This window comes from Callithrix jacchus, chromosome 4 (genome assembly GCF_049354715.1).
Source record: "Callithrix jacchus isolate 240 chromosome 4, calJac240_pri, whole genome shotgun sequence".
Classification (NCBI taxonomy): Eukaryota; Metazoa; Chordata; class Mammalia; order Primates; family Cebidae; genus Callithrix; species Callithrix jacchus.
Window position 1 is genome coordinate 124,840,097 of NC_133505.1, and position 16,582 is coordinate 124,856,678.

General features: G+C 38.0%; 1 protein-coding gene across 12 annotated transcripts in view; it reads right to left on the minus strand.

Moving 5' to 3' along the window:
• Positions 1-16,582, minus strand: part of CEP85L (centrosomal protein 85L) — a 256,166-nt gene that overhangs the window by 63,152 nt on the left and 176,432 nt on the right. For 7 of the 12 annotated variants that reach the window (XM_035296582.3, XM_035296581.3, XM_035296578.3 and 4 more), the window contains 2 exons: positions 15,570-15,716; positions 5,431-5,552 (listed from right to left, as the gene is read on the minus strand). In XM_035296582.3, the coding sequence (XP_035152473.1) occupies positions 5,431-5,552; positions 15,570-15,716 (269 nt within the window). The remainder of the gene's footprint in view (positions 1-5,430; positions 5,553-15,569; positions 15,717-16,582) is intronic. The other 5 variants (XM_078369983.1, XM_002746905.6, XM_078369981.1 and 2 more) reach the window with 1 other exon arrangement.

Consider the following 16,582-nt stretch of genomic DNA (forward strand, 5'->3'; position numbering starts at 1 on the left):
CAAAAGAGAGCTGGAATAACTATATTAGTCAAAGCAGACTAATATTAATTTTTTTCTATTTTAGAGACAGGGCATTGCTGTATCACTCAGCCTGGAAGGAAGTGGTGTGATTGCAGCTTACTGCAGCCTTGAACTCTTGGGCTCAAGCCATCTTCCTGTCTCAGCTTTCCAAACAGCTGGGACTATATATAGAAACCACCATGCCCAGCTAATTTTTAAAATTAATTAATTAATTAATTTTTTGGTAGAGGTGAAATCTCTCTACATTGCCCAGGCTGGTCTCAAACTGCTGGCCTTAAGTGATCTTTCCACTCAACATCTTGGTGTCGGGATTACAGATGTGCACCATCTTGCCAGACTGTTAGAGCAGAGAATGTTACCAGGGACAAAAATTACAACTTAATAATAATAAAAGGATCAATTCATTAAGAAGCCATGACATTTGGGCCTAAGAGTGCAGCGTCTAAATACATGAAGCACAAAACTGATAGAAAAGCAGAGAAATAGACAAATCCACAATTATAATTGGATATTTTAACACCTGGATCTCAATAATTGATGTTAACAGAACAAGTAGACAGAAAGTCAGGAGAATATAAAAGACAAAAACACTATCAACTGATTTGCCCTAAAAGGAGTTCCTAGAATACTCCCCACAAAAGTCAAAAGCAGAATACACATCCTTCTCAAGATAACTGAAACACTTAAAAGTAGATGATCTTCTGAGCCATAAAACAAGCACCAATAAACTTAAAAGAACTCAATTCATATAGAATATATCCTCTGACCACAGTGAAATTAAATCGGAAAAGAATTACAGACAGAACTCTAGAAAATCCTGAAATATTGGTAAACTATATAAAGTAACTGTAAATACCCTAAGGTTCAAAGAAGAAATCAAAAGATAAACTAAGTATTTTGAAGTGAACAAAAATGAAAACCAAATGAATTAAAATTTTAAAAGATTGGTAACTAAGAACTTAGAGATTTATTATACTAACTGCCTATACCAGAAAAGAAGAAAGCTCTCAAATTATCTCAGCCTCCAATTTAAGAAGTTAGAAAAAGAAGGGCCAGGCATGGTGGCTCACACCTGTAATTCCAGCACTTTGGGAGGCCAACGCAGGTGGATCATGAAGTCAGGAGTTCAAGACCAGCCTGGACAACATGATGAAACCCCGTATCCACTAAAAATACAAAAATTAGCTGGGTGTGGTGGATTGCGCCGGTAATCCCAGCTACTTGGGAGGCTGAGGCAGGAGAATTGCTTGAACCCAGAGGAGGAGGTTGCAGTGAACCAAGATCATGCCATTGCACTCTAGCTTGGGTGACAGAGCAAGACTATGTCTCAGACCAAAAAAAAAAAAAAAAAAAAAAGTAAAACTCTGTCTCAAAAACAAAAAAAAAAGAGAAGTTAGAAAAAGAAGAACAAATGAAACTCAAAGTAGAGTTTCTGAAGTATTTAAATAGCCCTATGTATATCACAGAAATTGAGTGTGTAGTTGACCTTCCGATAAAGAAAAATTTAGGGCCAGAAGTCTTCACTGAAGAATTCTGCTGAAAGTTTAGGAAATAAAAAGACCTGTTGTACACAATGTGTCCCAAAAAGCAGTGAATAATTCCCAACTCTGAGGCCAGCCTGACCAATACCTAAATCAGATAAATACATTACAAGAAAAGAAAAATGCAGACCAATATCTCTTGTGAATATAAATGTAAAAATTCTTAACAAAAAGTTATCAAATAGAATCCAAAGATATATAAAAGGAAAATACATTATAACCAATGGAGTCTATCCCAGGAATTCCATGGTAGGTTTTACATCTGAAAGTCCATCAGCTACCTAGAATAGAAGGAATTCCCACAATCTAAAAAATGGCAACTATGAAAAACAGCTAAACATCACCCTTAATGCTAAAAGACTGAAGACTTTCCCCTGGAACAAATCAGGGACAAGAGAAGGAAAAGGATGTTTTACTCTCACTTCTCCTATTCATCACTGTATTGGAGGTTCTATTTACTTCAATAGAAATCAAGAAAAATAAATAAAAGAACTCTATATTGAAAAAGAAAAAGTAAATCCATCTTTAATCATGAACATCATGACTGTCTATGCAGACAATCGTATTGAATCTACAAAACGAAACACCTACTTGAACTAGTGAGGTTAGATTGCAGGTTACAAAACTAATTTTATTTATATGTATTTAAAAATGTTCTGAAAATATACAGTTTTAAAGTTGGCATAACTCACATTTATGGGTACAATATGTATTTAGATACATGTATACAATATGTAATGATCAAATTAGGGTAATTAGCATATCTATCACCTCAAACATTTATCATTTCTTTGTGCTGTTAATATTCAAATTACTACTCTCTTCTAGCTATTTGAAAAAAAAAATACAAGTATTGTTTATTAGTTACCCTACAGTGCTACAGAACACTAGAACTTCTATCTAACTGTAACTCTCTATCCATTAAACCAACCTCTCTGTATCCGATACTTCCCTCTACCCTTCCCAGTATCTGGTAACCACTATTCCAATCTCTACTTCTATGAGATAAACTTTCAAAAAATTTCATTTTTTTTTTAAGTAGTGAACCTCCTTTAGCCAGGCAGTTAAGGAGATTGAAGTGCAAAAGGTCAAGCACTTTACTCAATCACCTAAATGGTTATAGTGGCAAATAAAAAGAAAGAGAAATCAGGTTTCTTTTTTTTCTGAATTGTTCCTGAAGTTAGTCTAAATGCTTTTTCTCATTAGATGGAGAACATATAGAAACAGTTTCTATAGCAGTTATTTTTTCCATTTTCTCTGCTTCAACCTAATAATCCAGTCTTCTACTATAAAAGTTATATGCAGTATGAAAAAACACATTTTTTTCTCATGTAATTTCAGGTAACCTGGTATTTTCAGACGTAATATAAAACATAATTTTTAGTCAAATGATTTGGAAGGTATCATTGACAACTTATTTCCCTGTAAATAGTTCAGCAGGTTTGCTCTCAATTCCATTTAATTAGACATCAAATACCATGAAGTCTGTCTCTGAAATAGCCTCTACACGTGTCATCAACATTTTAAAGGCCATTACTCTAATCAGCTTCTTCAAAAACAGAAATGCTATATATTTGGTTCTAATTTAAGCACTATATATATAGAATAGAATAGAAATTATATATATATATAATAGTGTGTGTATATATATATATATATATATACAGAAATTTTCGTATACAAAGATTTTTATTTTTAAGTGATGGTTATGCTGTTTTAGAAACAAAAGCTGCTAGTTTTTCTCCTGCTTTGTACAATATCAGATGCACTGATTATCAAAAACTTTAATAAACTCATAAAGAAACCAAAGATTATTTAAGATACTGGGTATAGAATATTTACTAAAATGCCTCAATTATTACCCTCCCTATATTACTAATACCTCCTGTCAACATGATATTGCTGTTTCTACTGTCCAGAAGTGAAGTCTACTACTACTAGCCTAGTGACTAACAGAATATAATGGAAGTGATGTTGGGACAGTTCTGAGTCTAAGCCTCAAGAGACTTTGTATGCTTCATTCTTTCTTAGAATCCCACCCCAGCCACCACTCAAACACACCCAGGCTGGCCTGCTAGAGGATGACAGAACACATGGAATAAGATAAGCCATCCTGCTGTGACCCATCTTTGGCCACCCAGCCCCTACCGGCTACCATAGATGCATAAATAAGCCTAGCTAAAGAATTAGCCAACTGAGCAACTTGAGTTATTTTGAATTATTCCTTAGTCTGCTTCTACAGTATACACAATTGAGAAATATATTTTTATTAGATTATGTCAATAATTTTCTGCATTTTCTATTAACTTATATCCAATGGAATGGTATTCAAAAAAATAAAAGCCAATTGATTTCCATTGTTTGAGGGAGGGCAAATTCACATAAATAAAACTGAATTTTAGTCTGTTTTTAAAAAGTATTCATTTCAAGTATATAAAATTGTAAGTATATTAAATTATAAATATTAAAAATACATTTCCAACTGAGCCTGTACTTATTCATATATAATATTCACTTATACTAAAAACAACTAATATTTTTAAGTAACTTTTTCCTAAAATCAATTAAAACTGTCTTCCAGAATCCTTCATTTATCAAGTATGGAGGTATCAAGTTTTAAGCATAAACAATGTGCCAGGCTCTCCTCAAAATGTTGGGAATAGGCTGTGCACGGTGGCTCATGTCAGTAATCCTAGCACTCTGGGAGACTGAGGGAAGCGGATCACTTGAAGCCAGTAGTTCAAGACAAGCCTGGCCAACATGGCAAAACCCTGACTCTTTATTAAATATACAAAACTTAGCCAGGTATAGTGGTGCCCTGTAATCCCAGCTTATCTAGAGGCCAAGGCACAAGAATTGCTTGAGCTGGGAGGCGAAGGTTACAGTGAACTGAGATGGCGCCATGCACGCCAATCTGGGTGAGAGAGCAAGACTCTATCTCAAAAAAAAAAAGAAAAGAAAAAAGAAAAAGAAAACAATTGGAGGACTATAGTGGAGAACAAGAAAGCCAAAATGTCTATGGTCTAGTTTATATTCCAGCACATCTTCATTAACATTGCTAAATTTCTAAGCAAAACCTTATGAAATTTCAACTACTAAATAGAATTTTAAGGCCAAAACACCTACTGCGTTATCCTCAGCAAGCACATGAAAATAAGTAATTATGAGCATTGATCAAGAAAAAAAGCCTCCTGGAATTATTTCCCAATTATACACAACGCATTTAATTATCCCAAGAGCATACATAAATGATGCAGAGCCAATATACATTAAAGAAAATATAATTACGTGACATGAAGGTTTACTGCTCATAATACTCAGGAAACTGTCTGTTAAGTATAAATGATTTTTTTTTCAGAGCTTAGGTACTCAAACCCTTAAACATTTTGTAATGTCCACCAAAACTGCTATAATTCTTAACTGTAAGTCATTTCATTTTAAACATTCATCATTTTTGTAGTTTCTGTGGCTTCAGACCTAGCATCTATTAAAGGAAATGACTGCTTTAAAGTAGCTTTCCAACTGGATAGTTCTCAAGGGTAAAACACAAAAACACTGTCTTGTAGCTCTAATAGCTCATTAGCATTGCAGCTAACCTGCTACATGTACAAAAAAAACAGACAGGAGTTTCCAAATAATGAAATAATTCATTACAGTGAATGGGAGGGATGACAGATAAATAAACCAACCATCAGTTCTGATAGTAGTTCTTGAAAGGATTGGGATTGAGGGGCAGAGATGTGCCATCAATGAATACGTAATTACAGTTCTAGATCTTAAATTCTATGCAGTGAACACAAAGCTAATTGTTTCATTAATCTTAATTTCTGTAGGCCTGAAATATTTAATAATTTTAAAACAGACTCACCGATCAATTACAATTTCTTTCTGCCTTAGAAGTCCTTCTTTTATTTTCAACATTGATTCCCACTTACTGAAATCCTGATAGCCAGAAGGTGAATAACTTTGACGAGATGATCCAGTTAAAACCTGCACAAACATGTTTATACTATTAGTGTATTAAAAGTATTTAAAGAAAATATTTATATACCATTTAATATTTTCCCAATCATTTACATTAAAAAAGAGAATTCCCTCTTTGATTTTTTTAATACTCTCAGAAATCACACTGTGAATACAACATAACTTGGACAATTTCAAGGAAGCTCTAAGGGACATGTACAAGTCTAATGAAGAATTAATGACAACAGAACGTTTATCCTGGCCAATTATGAAAACCACATCAGCTCTTATTCCCATTACCTTGTAGAATTTTTCCGAAAATGGGCTTAATCATTAAGGGAGTAATACAATAAAGGAATGTGCCATGGCTTAACTAGACAAACATTAGCAGGAGGGGGACTTTCCGCAAGAAAATAAAAGCAGTATCTGTAGTATTCAGATTTTGAGTTGACATGTATCGCATCATCATTTACTTACATTAAAATTTCAAAATACAAATACTTTCACAAAGTAGTGAGACAACCAAATGCCTAGGCAGATAAAAAGGGGTCCTTGCAGCATCTCTGACCCACCCCACAAATGCCCACATCAGATGCCTTTGTGCAGATGAGGAAGTCTGCTCAGGGCTTGTCTGGGATGCCCACAGTGGACTGGAGCCCAACATACACACTGAGGGAAATAGGTGGAGCCACAGGGAATTCCTGCATTATGCAGGGGAGCAGCCTGCTCTCTTCAGCTCATGTGGTAACCTGGGAATCAATCTGGGAGGTAGAGGGCCTGTTAGCAGGACTCCATCTTACTTTGGTGAGACTTTTTTTTTTTTTTTTTTGCTTTTTTTCCTTTCTGCCCAACAAATTCCTCTCTAATCACCCTTGAATGTGTCCATGCACTTTCCTGGTTGTGTGACAAGAACCTGGTTTTTTCCTCTTTTGGTGGCCCATACAGGGACATGAAAAAGGCTGAGTCTAACAAGCAAACTAAAAAATCTTTCTTCCTTTTGCTTCTAAGCCTTTTTTGTTCTCAGACTTCTGAGGGTAGAGGAAATTATGCCTCCTGTCTAACCCATGTCATTCCCAGGGATTAGGAATGTCAGCCTTTTCCTTTTTTTTTTTCAGATGGATGGGCGAACTGGAGGCTCCCCGGCTCCTAAGTTTCTCCCCTGATGGAGGAACCCATTGGCAAAGAATATGAGGTTCTTCTTCCAGGCATCTTTCCAACCCTGTACTTTAAACATTGTTTTCCTTTTCCCTACCCTGTCAGTCATTAACACAGCCCTGCACTTTAAGCTGGCTTTCTTTTCTCCACTAGGTAGGAGTTAACTTTTAAGCAAGGTTCCTCCCTCCCGCCAAAAAAAATGTTTTACTAGGCCAGGGATTGTTTATATTCTCTGCAAAGTTTTAATTATCCAAAAGAATTTCTGAGGTTCATCTTGAGCTGTAGCCAATTTGCTTTGCTTTGCATGTCTTTCTGCATGATCCACAGCAAACTTTGTACAGGCTTTCATCTTGTTTTACTTCCTTGGGAGCATGACATGTAACCATATGGCAATGCTTTGTTTAGCCTCTGCCATTTTACAATGGTGGTCAGGATTCAATCTTGGCTTAGGGAATGAGTTCTTTCTGGGCTGAAATCTGTGTGACCTTTGCTATTTGTTGATTCTCTTCGCCTTCACAAGCCACCTTAGATTTCCTTTCTCTGAAACTTTAGTAAAATTTGAAAGCCAGAAATATTGGCTACTTGGCACAGCTTAAGTTGAGTAACAAGGATGTTAAAAGAATTTTCTTGAGGCCTCTGGTAGCCAGACGGTCACCATGAAGTTCAATCCCTTCCAGCTATAGAGATGCTTCGTGACCTTGGACTGCAACAAAAACCGAAAACATCACTTTGATGTCCCCTCTTACATGTGCAGAAAGATCACATCATCCCTGCTCTCCAAGGAGCAGCGACAGAAGTACAACGTCTGCTTCATGTCCATTTGAAAAGACGATGAGGTCCAGGTAGTTCGAGGACACTACAAAGAGCAAATTAGCGAACCCAGGATTGAAGCTCTCGCTGGACGCGCGAAGAGGGTGACTCTGGGAAGCATTTCCAGACGGATCTTAGTTGCCCACAGAACGGGGAAATTCCCAGGTATAAAAGAGACGCGGGACGCCAGGCAGAGGTCTCCGCTGACACCGCCGGGCGGCACCGGAGCGCAGAGGCGATCCACAGCGCTCCATACAAAAGCGCACTGTTACGGGTGCCCTGTTGAACGGGCAAACTGAGACCCGAGAGGGCTGAATTTGAGACTGAACAGGTCTTGAACTGTGACCCAGCCCAGGAAATCCCAGGGACTCAGCGTTTGGGGGAGCACAGTGCGACAAACAAAACGGCGATCCCAAACGCTCCTGGTGAAAAGCTTTTTTTTTAAAGCTCAGCTCCGTGGGGGAGGGGCATCAGCCATTACCGAGGCAATCAGCCCCTACTGAGGTACACGCCCATTGCTGACCCAGCCTGCCGTTGCCAAGACAACCTGGTACAACAGAGAGACTCCGCCCAGGGCGAAGCCCATGACAACAGGGCGGAGACCACAGGAGAAGGGCGGAGCCTGCAGCAAAAGGGCGAACCTCACACCAGCAGGGCGGAGCCTCGGCAGGCAAAAAGTGACTAGACTGCCTCCTAGCTGGGCAGGACAGCTAGGCGGAAACTCACAAGGAAAGCCCAAACCCCCCCACCCCACAGGCAGAGCATCTGAGGAAAAAAAGGGGTTTTCTTACGAGTTAGGTTGCAGCAGAACTAAACATAGCAGCCTAGCAGCCCTGAAAGAACAGAGCTCACGGCTCAGCACTTGAGCTCCTACAAAGTATAGACTGTCTCCTCAAGCAACTCCCTGACCCCTCTATATCGACAAGACTGACATTTGGCAGACATCATCCTGGGACAAAGACAGCAGAAAAAGAAACTGGTAGCATCCCTCGCTGTTCCGCAGCTGCTACAGGTGCACCCCAGACAAGCAAGGCCTGGAGTGGACCTCAGCAGTCGTACAGCGAAGGGGCTAGACTGGTAGAAGGAAAACCAAGTAACAGAAATACTCCATCATCAACAATCTGGGTGTCCACTCAGAGATCCAATCGAAAATTCAGCAACTACACAGACGCCAGGTGGATAAATCCACAAAGATGGGAAGAAACCAGCGCAAAAAGGAGGAAAACACCCAAAACCAGAACACCTCGCCACCTAGAAAGGACCAAAACTCCTCACGAGCAAGGGAACAAAGCTGGACAGAGAATGACTGTGACGAAATGATGGAATCAGACTTCAGAAGGTGGATAATGAGAAACTTTTGTGAGCTAAAAGAACATGTTTTAAATCAACGCAAAGAAACTAAGAACCTTGAAAAAAGATTTGAGGAAATGATAACAAGAATGGATACCTTAGAGAGGAATATGAATGAATTAAAGGAGCTGAAAAACACAATACGAGAACTTCGCGAAACATGCACAAGTTTCAATAGCTGAACTGACCAAGCACAAGAAAGAATATCAGAAGTCGAGGATCAAATCAATGAAATAAAATGAGAAACCAAGATCAGAGAAAAAAATGCAAAAAGGAATGAACAAAGTCTCCAAGAAATGTGCGACTATGTGAAGAGACCTAACCTACGTTTGATAGGCGTACCAGAATGTGATGAAGAAAATGAATCCAAGCTGGAAAATACTCTTCAGGACATCATCCAGGAAAATTTCCCCCACCTAGCAAGACAGGTCAACACTCTATTGCAGGAAATACAGAGAACACCACAGAGATATTCCGCAAGAAGAGCAACCCCAAGGCACATAATCGTCAGATTCAACAAGGTTGAAATAAAGGAGAAAATACTAAGGGCAGCCAGAGAGAAAGGTCGGGTCACCCACAAAGGGAAGCCCATCAGACTCACAGCAGATCTCTCGGCAGAAACTCTACAAGCCAGAAGAGAGTGGGGGCCAATATTCAACATCCTTAAAGAAAACAACTTTCAACCCAGAATTTCATATCCAGCCAAACTGAGCTTCAGAAGTGAAGGAAAAATAAAATCCTTTGCGAACAAGCAAGTACTCAGAGATTTTGTCACCACCAGGCCTGCTTTACAAGAGCTCCTGAAAGAGGCACTACAAACAGAAAGGAACAACCAGTACCAGCCATTCCAAAATCACACTAAATGCTAAAGAGCATCAACATAATGAAGAATCTAAAACAACTAACGGGCAAAACAGCCACTTAGCATCAAAATGGCAGTGTCAAATTCACACATAACAATATTAACCCTAAATGTAAATGGACTAAATGCACCAATCAAAAGACACAGACTGGCAAATTGGATTAAAAGCCAAAACCCAGCAGTGTGCTGTATCCAGGAAACCCATTTCACATGCAAGGATACACAAAGGCTCAAAATAAAGGGATGGAGGAAGATTTACCAAGCAAATGGAGAGCAAAAGAAAGCAGGAGTTGCAATCCTCGTCTCTGATAAAATAGACTTTAAAGCAACAAAGATCAAGAGAGACAAAGAAGGCCATTACATAATGGTAAAAGGATCGATACAACAAGAAGAGCTAACGATCCTAAACATATATGGACCCAATACAGGAGCACCCAGATACATAAGGCAAGTTCTTAATGACTTACAAAGAGACTTAGACTCCCACACAATAGTAGTGGGAGACTTTAACACTCCACTGTCAATATTAGACAGATCAACCAGACAGAAAATCAACAAAGATATCCAGGGCTTGAACTCAGACCTGGAGCAAGCAAACCTGATAGACATTTACAAAACTCTCCACCCCAAATCCAGAGGATATACATTCTTCTCAGCACCACATCACACCTACTCTAAAATTGACCACATAATTGAAGTCAAGCACTGCTCAGCAAATGCAAAACAACTGAAATCATAAAAAACAGCCTCTCAGACCATAGTGCAATCAAGTTAGAACTCAGAATTCAGAAACCAACCCAGAACCGCACAGCTTCATGGAAACTGAACAACTGGCTCCTGAATGTTGACTGGATAAACAACGAAATGAAGGCAGAAATAAAGAAGTTCTTCGAAACCAAGGAGAATGAAGACACAACATGCCAGAATCTCTGGGACACATTTAAAGCAGTCTCTAGAGGAAAGTATATAGCAATAAGTGCCCATATGAGGAGAATGGAGAGATCCAAAATTGACACCCTATCGTCAAAATTGAAAGAGCTAGAGGAGCAAGATCAAAAAAACTCAAAACCCAACAGAAGACAAGAAATAACTAAGATCAGAGCTGAACTGAAGGAGATTGAGACACGAAAAACCCTCCAAAAAAATCAATAAATCCAAGAGCTGGTTGTTTGAAAAGATCAACAAAATAGACAGACCACTAGCCAGATTGATTAAAAAGAAAAGAGAACAACCAAATAGATGCAATAAAAAATGTTAAATGGGAAATCACCACAGATTCCACAGAAATTCAAACCATCATCAGAGAATATTACAAACAACTCTATGAACATAAACTAGTAAACCTGGAAGAAATGGATAAATTCCTGGACTCCTGTGTCCTCCCAAGCCTTAACCAGGAGGAAGCTGAAACTATGAATAGACCAATAACAAGGTCAGAAGTCGAGGCAGCAATTAAGAGCCTACCACACAAAAAAAGCCCAGGTCCAGATGGGTTCACAGCCGAATTCTACCAGACACACAAAGAGGAGCTGGTACCATTTCTTCTGAAACTATTCCAAATAATCCAAAAAGAAGGAATCCTACCCAAATCATTCTACGAGACCAATATCATCCTGATACCAAAACCCGGCAGAGACCCAACAAGAAAAGAAAACTTCAGGCCAATATCCATGATGAACATAGATGCAAAAATCTTCAATAAAATATTGGCAAGCCGACTGCAACAGCAAATCAAAAAACTTATTCATCATGATCAAGTAGGATTCATCCCGGGTTGCAAGGCTGGTTCAACATACACAAGTCTATAAACGTAATTCACCACATAAACAGAACCAAAAACAAAAACCACATGATTATCTCAATTGATGCAGAGAAGGCATTTGACAAAATTCAACAGCCCTTTATGCTAAAAACCCTCAATAAACCTGGTATTGATGGAACGTATCTCAAAGTAATAAAAGCTATTTATGACAAACCAACAGCCAATATCATACTGAATGGGCAAAAACTGGAAGCATTCCCTTTGAAATCCGGCACTAGACAAGGATGCCCTCTGTCACCACTCCTATTCAATACAGTACTGGAAGTTCTAGCCAGAGCAATCAGGCAAGAAAAAGAAATAAAGGGTATTCAAATAGAAAAGGTGGAAGCCAAATTGTCTCTATCTGCAGACGACATGATATTATACCTAGAAGACCCCATCACCTCAGCCCAAAAACTCCTGAAACTGATAAGCAACTTCAGCAAAGTCTCAGGATATAAAATCAATGTGCAAAAATCACAAGCCTTCCTCTACACCAATGACAGTCTTAAAGAGAGCCAAATCAAGAACGAACTGCCATTCACAATTGCTACAAAAAGAATAAAATACCTTGGAATACAACTCACAAGGAACGTAAGGGACCTCTTCAGGGAAAACTACAAACCACTGCTCAACGAAATGAGAGAGGACACAAACAGACGGAGAAACATTCCATGCTCATGGTTAGGAAGAATTAATATCGTGAAAATGGCTATACTGCCCAAAGTAATTTACAGAATCAACGCTATCCCCATCAAGCTACCATTGACTTTCTTCACAGAACTGGAAAAAACCACCATGAACTTCATATGGAACCAAAAGAGAGCCCGCATAGCCAAGTCAATTCTAAGCAAAAAGAACACAGCGGGAGGCATCACACTACCGGATTTCAAACTATACTATAAGGCTACAGTAATCAAAACAGCATGGTACTGGTACCAAAACAGAGATATAGATCAATGGAACAGAACAGAGGCATCAGAGGCAACACAACATATCTACAACTATACAATCTTTGATAAACCTGACAAAAACCAGCAATGGGGAAAGGATTCCCTGTTCAACAAATGGTGCTGGGAAAACTGGCTAGCCATGTGTAGAAAGCAGAAACTGGACCCCTTCCTGACACCTTACACCAAAATTAACTCCAGATGGATTAAAGACTTAAACATAAGACCCGGCACCATAAAAACCCTAGAAGGAAATCTAGGCAAAGCCATCCAGGACATAGGAGTAGGCAAGGACTTCATGAACAAAACACCAAAACCATTGGCAACAAAAGCCAAAATAGACAAATGGGACCTAATGAAACTCCACAGCTTCTGCACGGCAAAAGAAACAGTCTCTAGTGTGAATCGGCAACCAACAGAATGGGAAAAAATTTTTGCAGTTTACCCATCTGACAAAGGGCTGATATCCAGAATTTACAAAGAACTCAAACAGATTTACAGGAAAAAAACAAACAAGCCCATTCCAAAGTGGGCAAAGGATATGAACAGACACTTTACGGAAGAAGACATATATGAAGCCAACAATCATGAAAAAATGCTCATCGTCACTGGTCATCAGAGAGATGCAAATCAAAACCACATTGAGATACTATCTCACGCCAGTTAGAATGGCGATCATTAAAAAATTTGGAGACAACAGATGCTGGAGAGGATGTGGAGAAAAAGGAACACTTTTACACTGTTGGTGGGAGTGTAAATTAGTTCAACCATTGTGGAAGACGGTGTGGCGATTCCTCAAGGCCTTAGAAATAGAAATTCCATTTGACCCAGCAATCCCATTACTGGGTATATATCCAAAGGACTATAAATTGTTCTACTACAAGGACACATGTACACGAATGTTCATTGCAGCACTGTTTACAATAGCAAAGACCTGGAATCAACCCAAATGCCCATCGATGATAGACTGGATTGGGAAAATGTGGCACATATACAACATGGAATATTATGCAGCAATCAGAAATGATGAGTTTGTGTCGTTTGTAGGGACGTGGATGAATCTGGAGAACATCATTCTCAGCAAACTGACACAAGAACAGAAAATGAAACACCGCATATTCTCGCTCATAGGCAGGTGATGAAAAATGAGAACACATGGACACAGAGAGGGGAGTACTAAACACTGGGGTCTATAGGGGGGAAAGGGGAGGGCCAGTGGGAGGGGGAGGGATTGCCTGGGGAGAAATACCAAATGTGGGTGAAGGGGAGAAAGTAAACAAAACACACTGCCATGTGTGTACCTATGCAACTGTATTGCATGCTCTGCACATGTACCCCAAAACCTAAAATTCAATAAAAAGAAAATAAATTTAAAAAAAAACAACAAAGAGCAAATTAGCAAGGTAGTCCAGGTGTACAGAAAGAAATATGTCATCTACATCCAGTGGGTGCAGTATAAGAAGGTCAACAGCACAACCATCTATGTGGGCATTCACCTGAGCAATGTGGTGGTTACCAGGCTAAAACTGGAAAGGATTGGAAAAAAATTTTTGAACCCAAGCCAAGTCTTGACAAGTTGGAAAAGAGAAAGGCAAATATAAGGAAGAACTTATTGACAAATGCAGGAATAAATATAACCTGTTGTGCAACTACGGTTTAACTATGGTTTAGATTTTTAGGCTAGGGTGTATTTCTTTGGAACTTTTCAGAACGTCTCTGGAACATTTCATTTCCTGTTTTGTTACCTGTGGCTGATAAATGTACTTTTGAAATTCTGATTAATAATTTTATGAATAAAAATGGTAAATGCTTCCTAATTTCAAATGGTATTTGCATTGTTTTATAAATAAAATCCACTTACTATTCAAAAAAAAAAAAAGAATTTCCTTAAAGAGCACTCAGCTTAATTAAAAGTGGATATCCAAGTTACAGGTATATTTAAAAGGCCTTTATGTTTTCCTTTTCTTGGACCTTGTTTTGCTGTAAAAAGGTTTTATTTCTCAGTTGACTGAATTCTTTTTCTCCATTTTGCCTTGTCATTCTTAATGTACACACGAGAGAGAAGAGACCTCTGTTTTCCTCACAGAACCCCAGGAATTAAAAGTGGACAGATACCTCTTAAAATCTGCTTTTGGCCCACCTATGCCTGTTTATTAGGCCTTAGAAGCTACATGTTTTCCTAGCCCTGTTTCTTAAGGGCTCCACCCCAAGGCCAATAATCCAATTAGGAGATTGGTAAATGAAAAATCTTATGGTGACTGGGTTTTCTCCTGCCTCTCTGTGTAGTTATATATGTGTTATACGTTTGGTGTCTTAAAAAGAGTTCTGATTAATTGGCCTAGAGGAATAGAAATGCTTGGATCAAATACTTTTCAAAGGGAAGATAAAAGCTGTGGTACCTTTTATTCACAGGACCTTAATCTTTGAGAAATAAAAACAGCCTTAAAGATTACTGGTAAAATGCAAATGTCATCAAAATATGAATAGGTGAACTAAATTATGTAGGTCAGAGACTATGTTTGCTATATGGTTTAAGATTATAAACTGCTTTTCTGTTTTTTGACAACTATTTAGCTTGCCTGCTTCACAACTGGTAATGCCTGGGGACATACAGAACTAACGACACAATTATGTTGGAGGGAGTCAAACCTTGGCTGCACCTATAGCACTTAAAACAACTTACCAGGTTTTACATTAAAGTCAAAAATTGCTAGAAGCTACCATTATAACATGTAATTGAAACAATTGAAAATAAATTTACATATGAGGTGTGTAAGAACAGCAAAATGTGTTTTTAATAAAAGATTATAAGATGGTGTCGAAATTTAAATTTTGGGTAGGGTTAAAGGATTGTTTTGAATTGGATGAGATAAAGGCAAAAGTTCAAATAAGTTGTGAAAGGACTGTAAAAATTAATCTTGCAAAAGAAATTCCATGTGTGAACATACTGACTGATTTCAAAAGGGTAATACAGTTTTTCTAAAAATGGAACACTGAAGTAAAATGCAACAAGGTACTCTTAAGGCACTAATCTGCTCTGGCAAAATTTGTAAAGATCTTTAAAAGGTTTTTTGCTTTTTTAAATTTCTAAGTCATCATTTTGGTAAAATAAATACCTTATGGTAATCTGGAAATCTATTTAATAATATCGAGTATTTTAAATGTCTAATATATTTAACAGGCTTGCAGAAATCAAACTTCAGTTTCAAAACTGTCTTTCCTGATGCTTGGCTTTTGGATGTTACAGAGGGCCTGTGGAGGATCTGAAAAAGAGGTAAACAGGATTATCTGACGCATTTAGTTACATGGGATTGCCAAAATAGTATTCAGTGTTCTTCAGGTTACATTTTGATGAATAATACTAATATATGTTCCAAAACTGTCTGGGATTTCTAAAATTCTAATGTCTAAAGTATATTCTATCAATCATTATTCAGGGTGTTATGTATGTTTCTATTTGTAACTACCCTGGACATTTTGTTATCACAGATAATTGTTGTTTTGTTTTGATCCTTTGATGGTTTATAATCAGCTATATAACTTTGACAGGTGCTTTCAAAAGCAGGTTTCTGATAACTTTAGAGATTGTGACATTGGAATAAAGGAAAAATGTACAGGACTTGTGAAAAACTGAAATTTTCATTAATATCAAGCAAAATAATAGTTAACTGAATGGACTACTAATAGAAAACTGGAGTAATCTTTTTGACTTTTACTTAGAATATTGCTGATCTTTGTTTTGTTTTTCGGAATCAAAGAAACATTATTTTGTACTATTTATGGACTTTCATAATTGGGAAAGGTATACTCCTGTGAACACAATTTGGAGCATTATTATTCTCTCTCTCTCTTCCTTGCTTCTCCAGAATTTGGAAACTAGTTGTGAGTATTCTTAACTCATGGCAATATAGTTGTTTGCATCAGTGCAATAAGCATCTATTTTCTTTTGCAACAAGACAGAAACTGGTTATTTTACCATGGCTTTGACTGGAAAGGTATGCTTCCCTTTAAGGAGTCAAGCTTGACTTGCAGAGCCAATAAAAGCCCCTTAAAATAACTAGCACCATATCCCTGTCTATGCAGTCCATGTACAGTGTTCCTAACCTGTGGTAAGTAAAGCATGTCACTT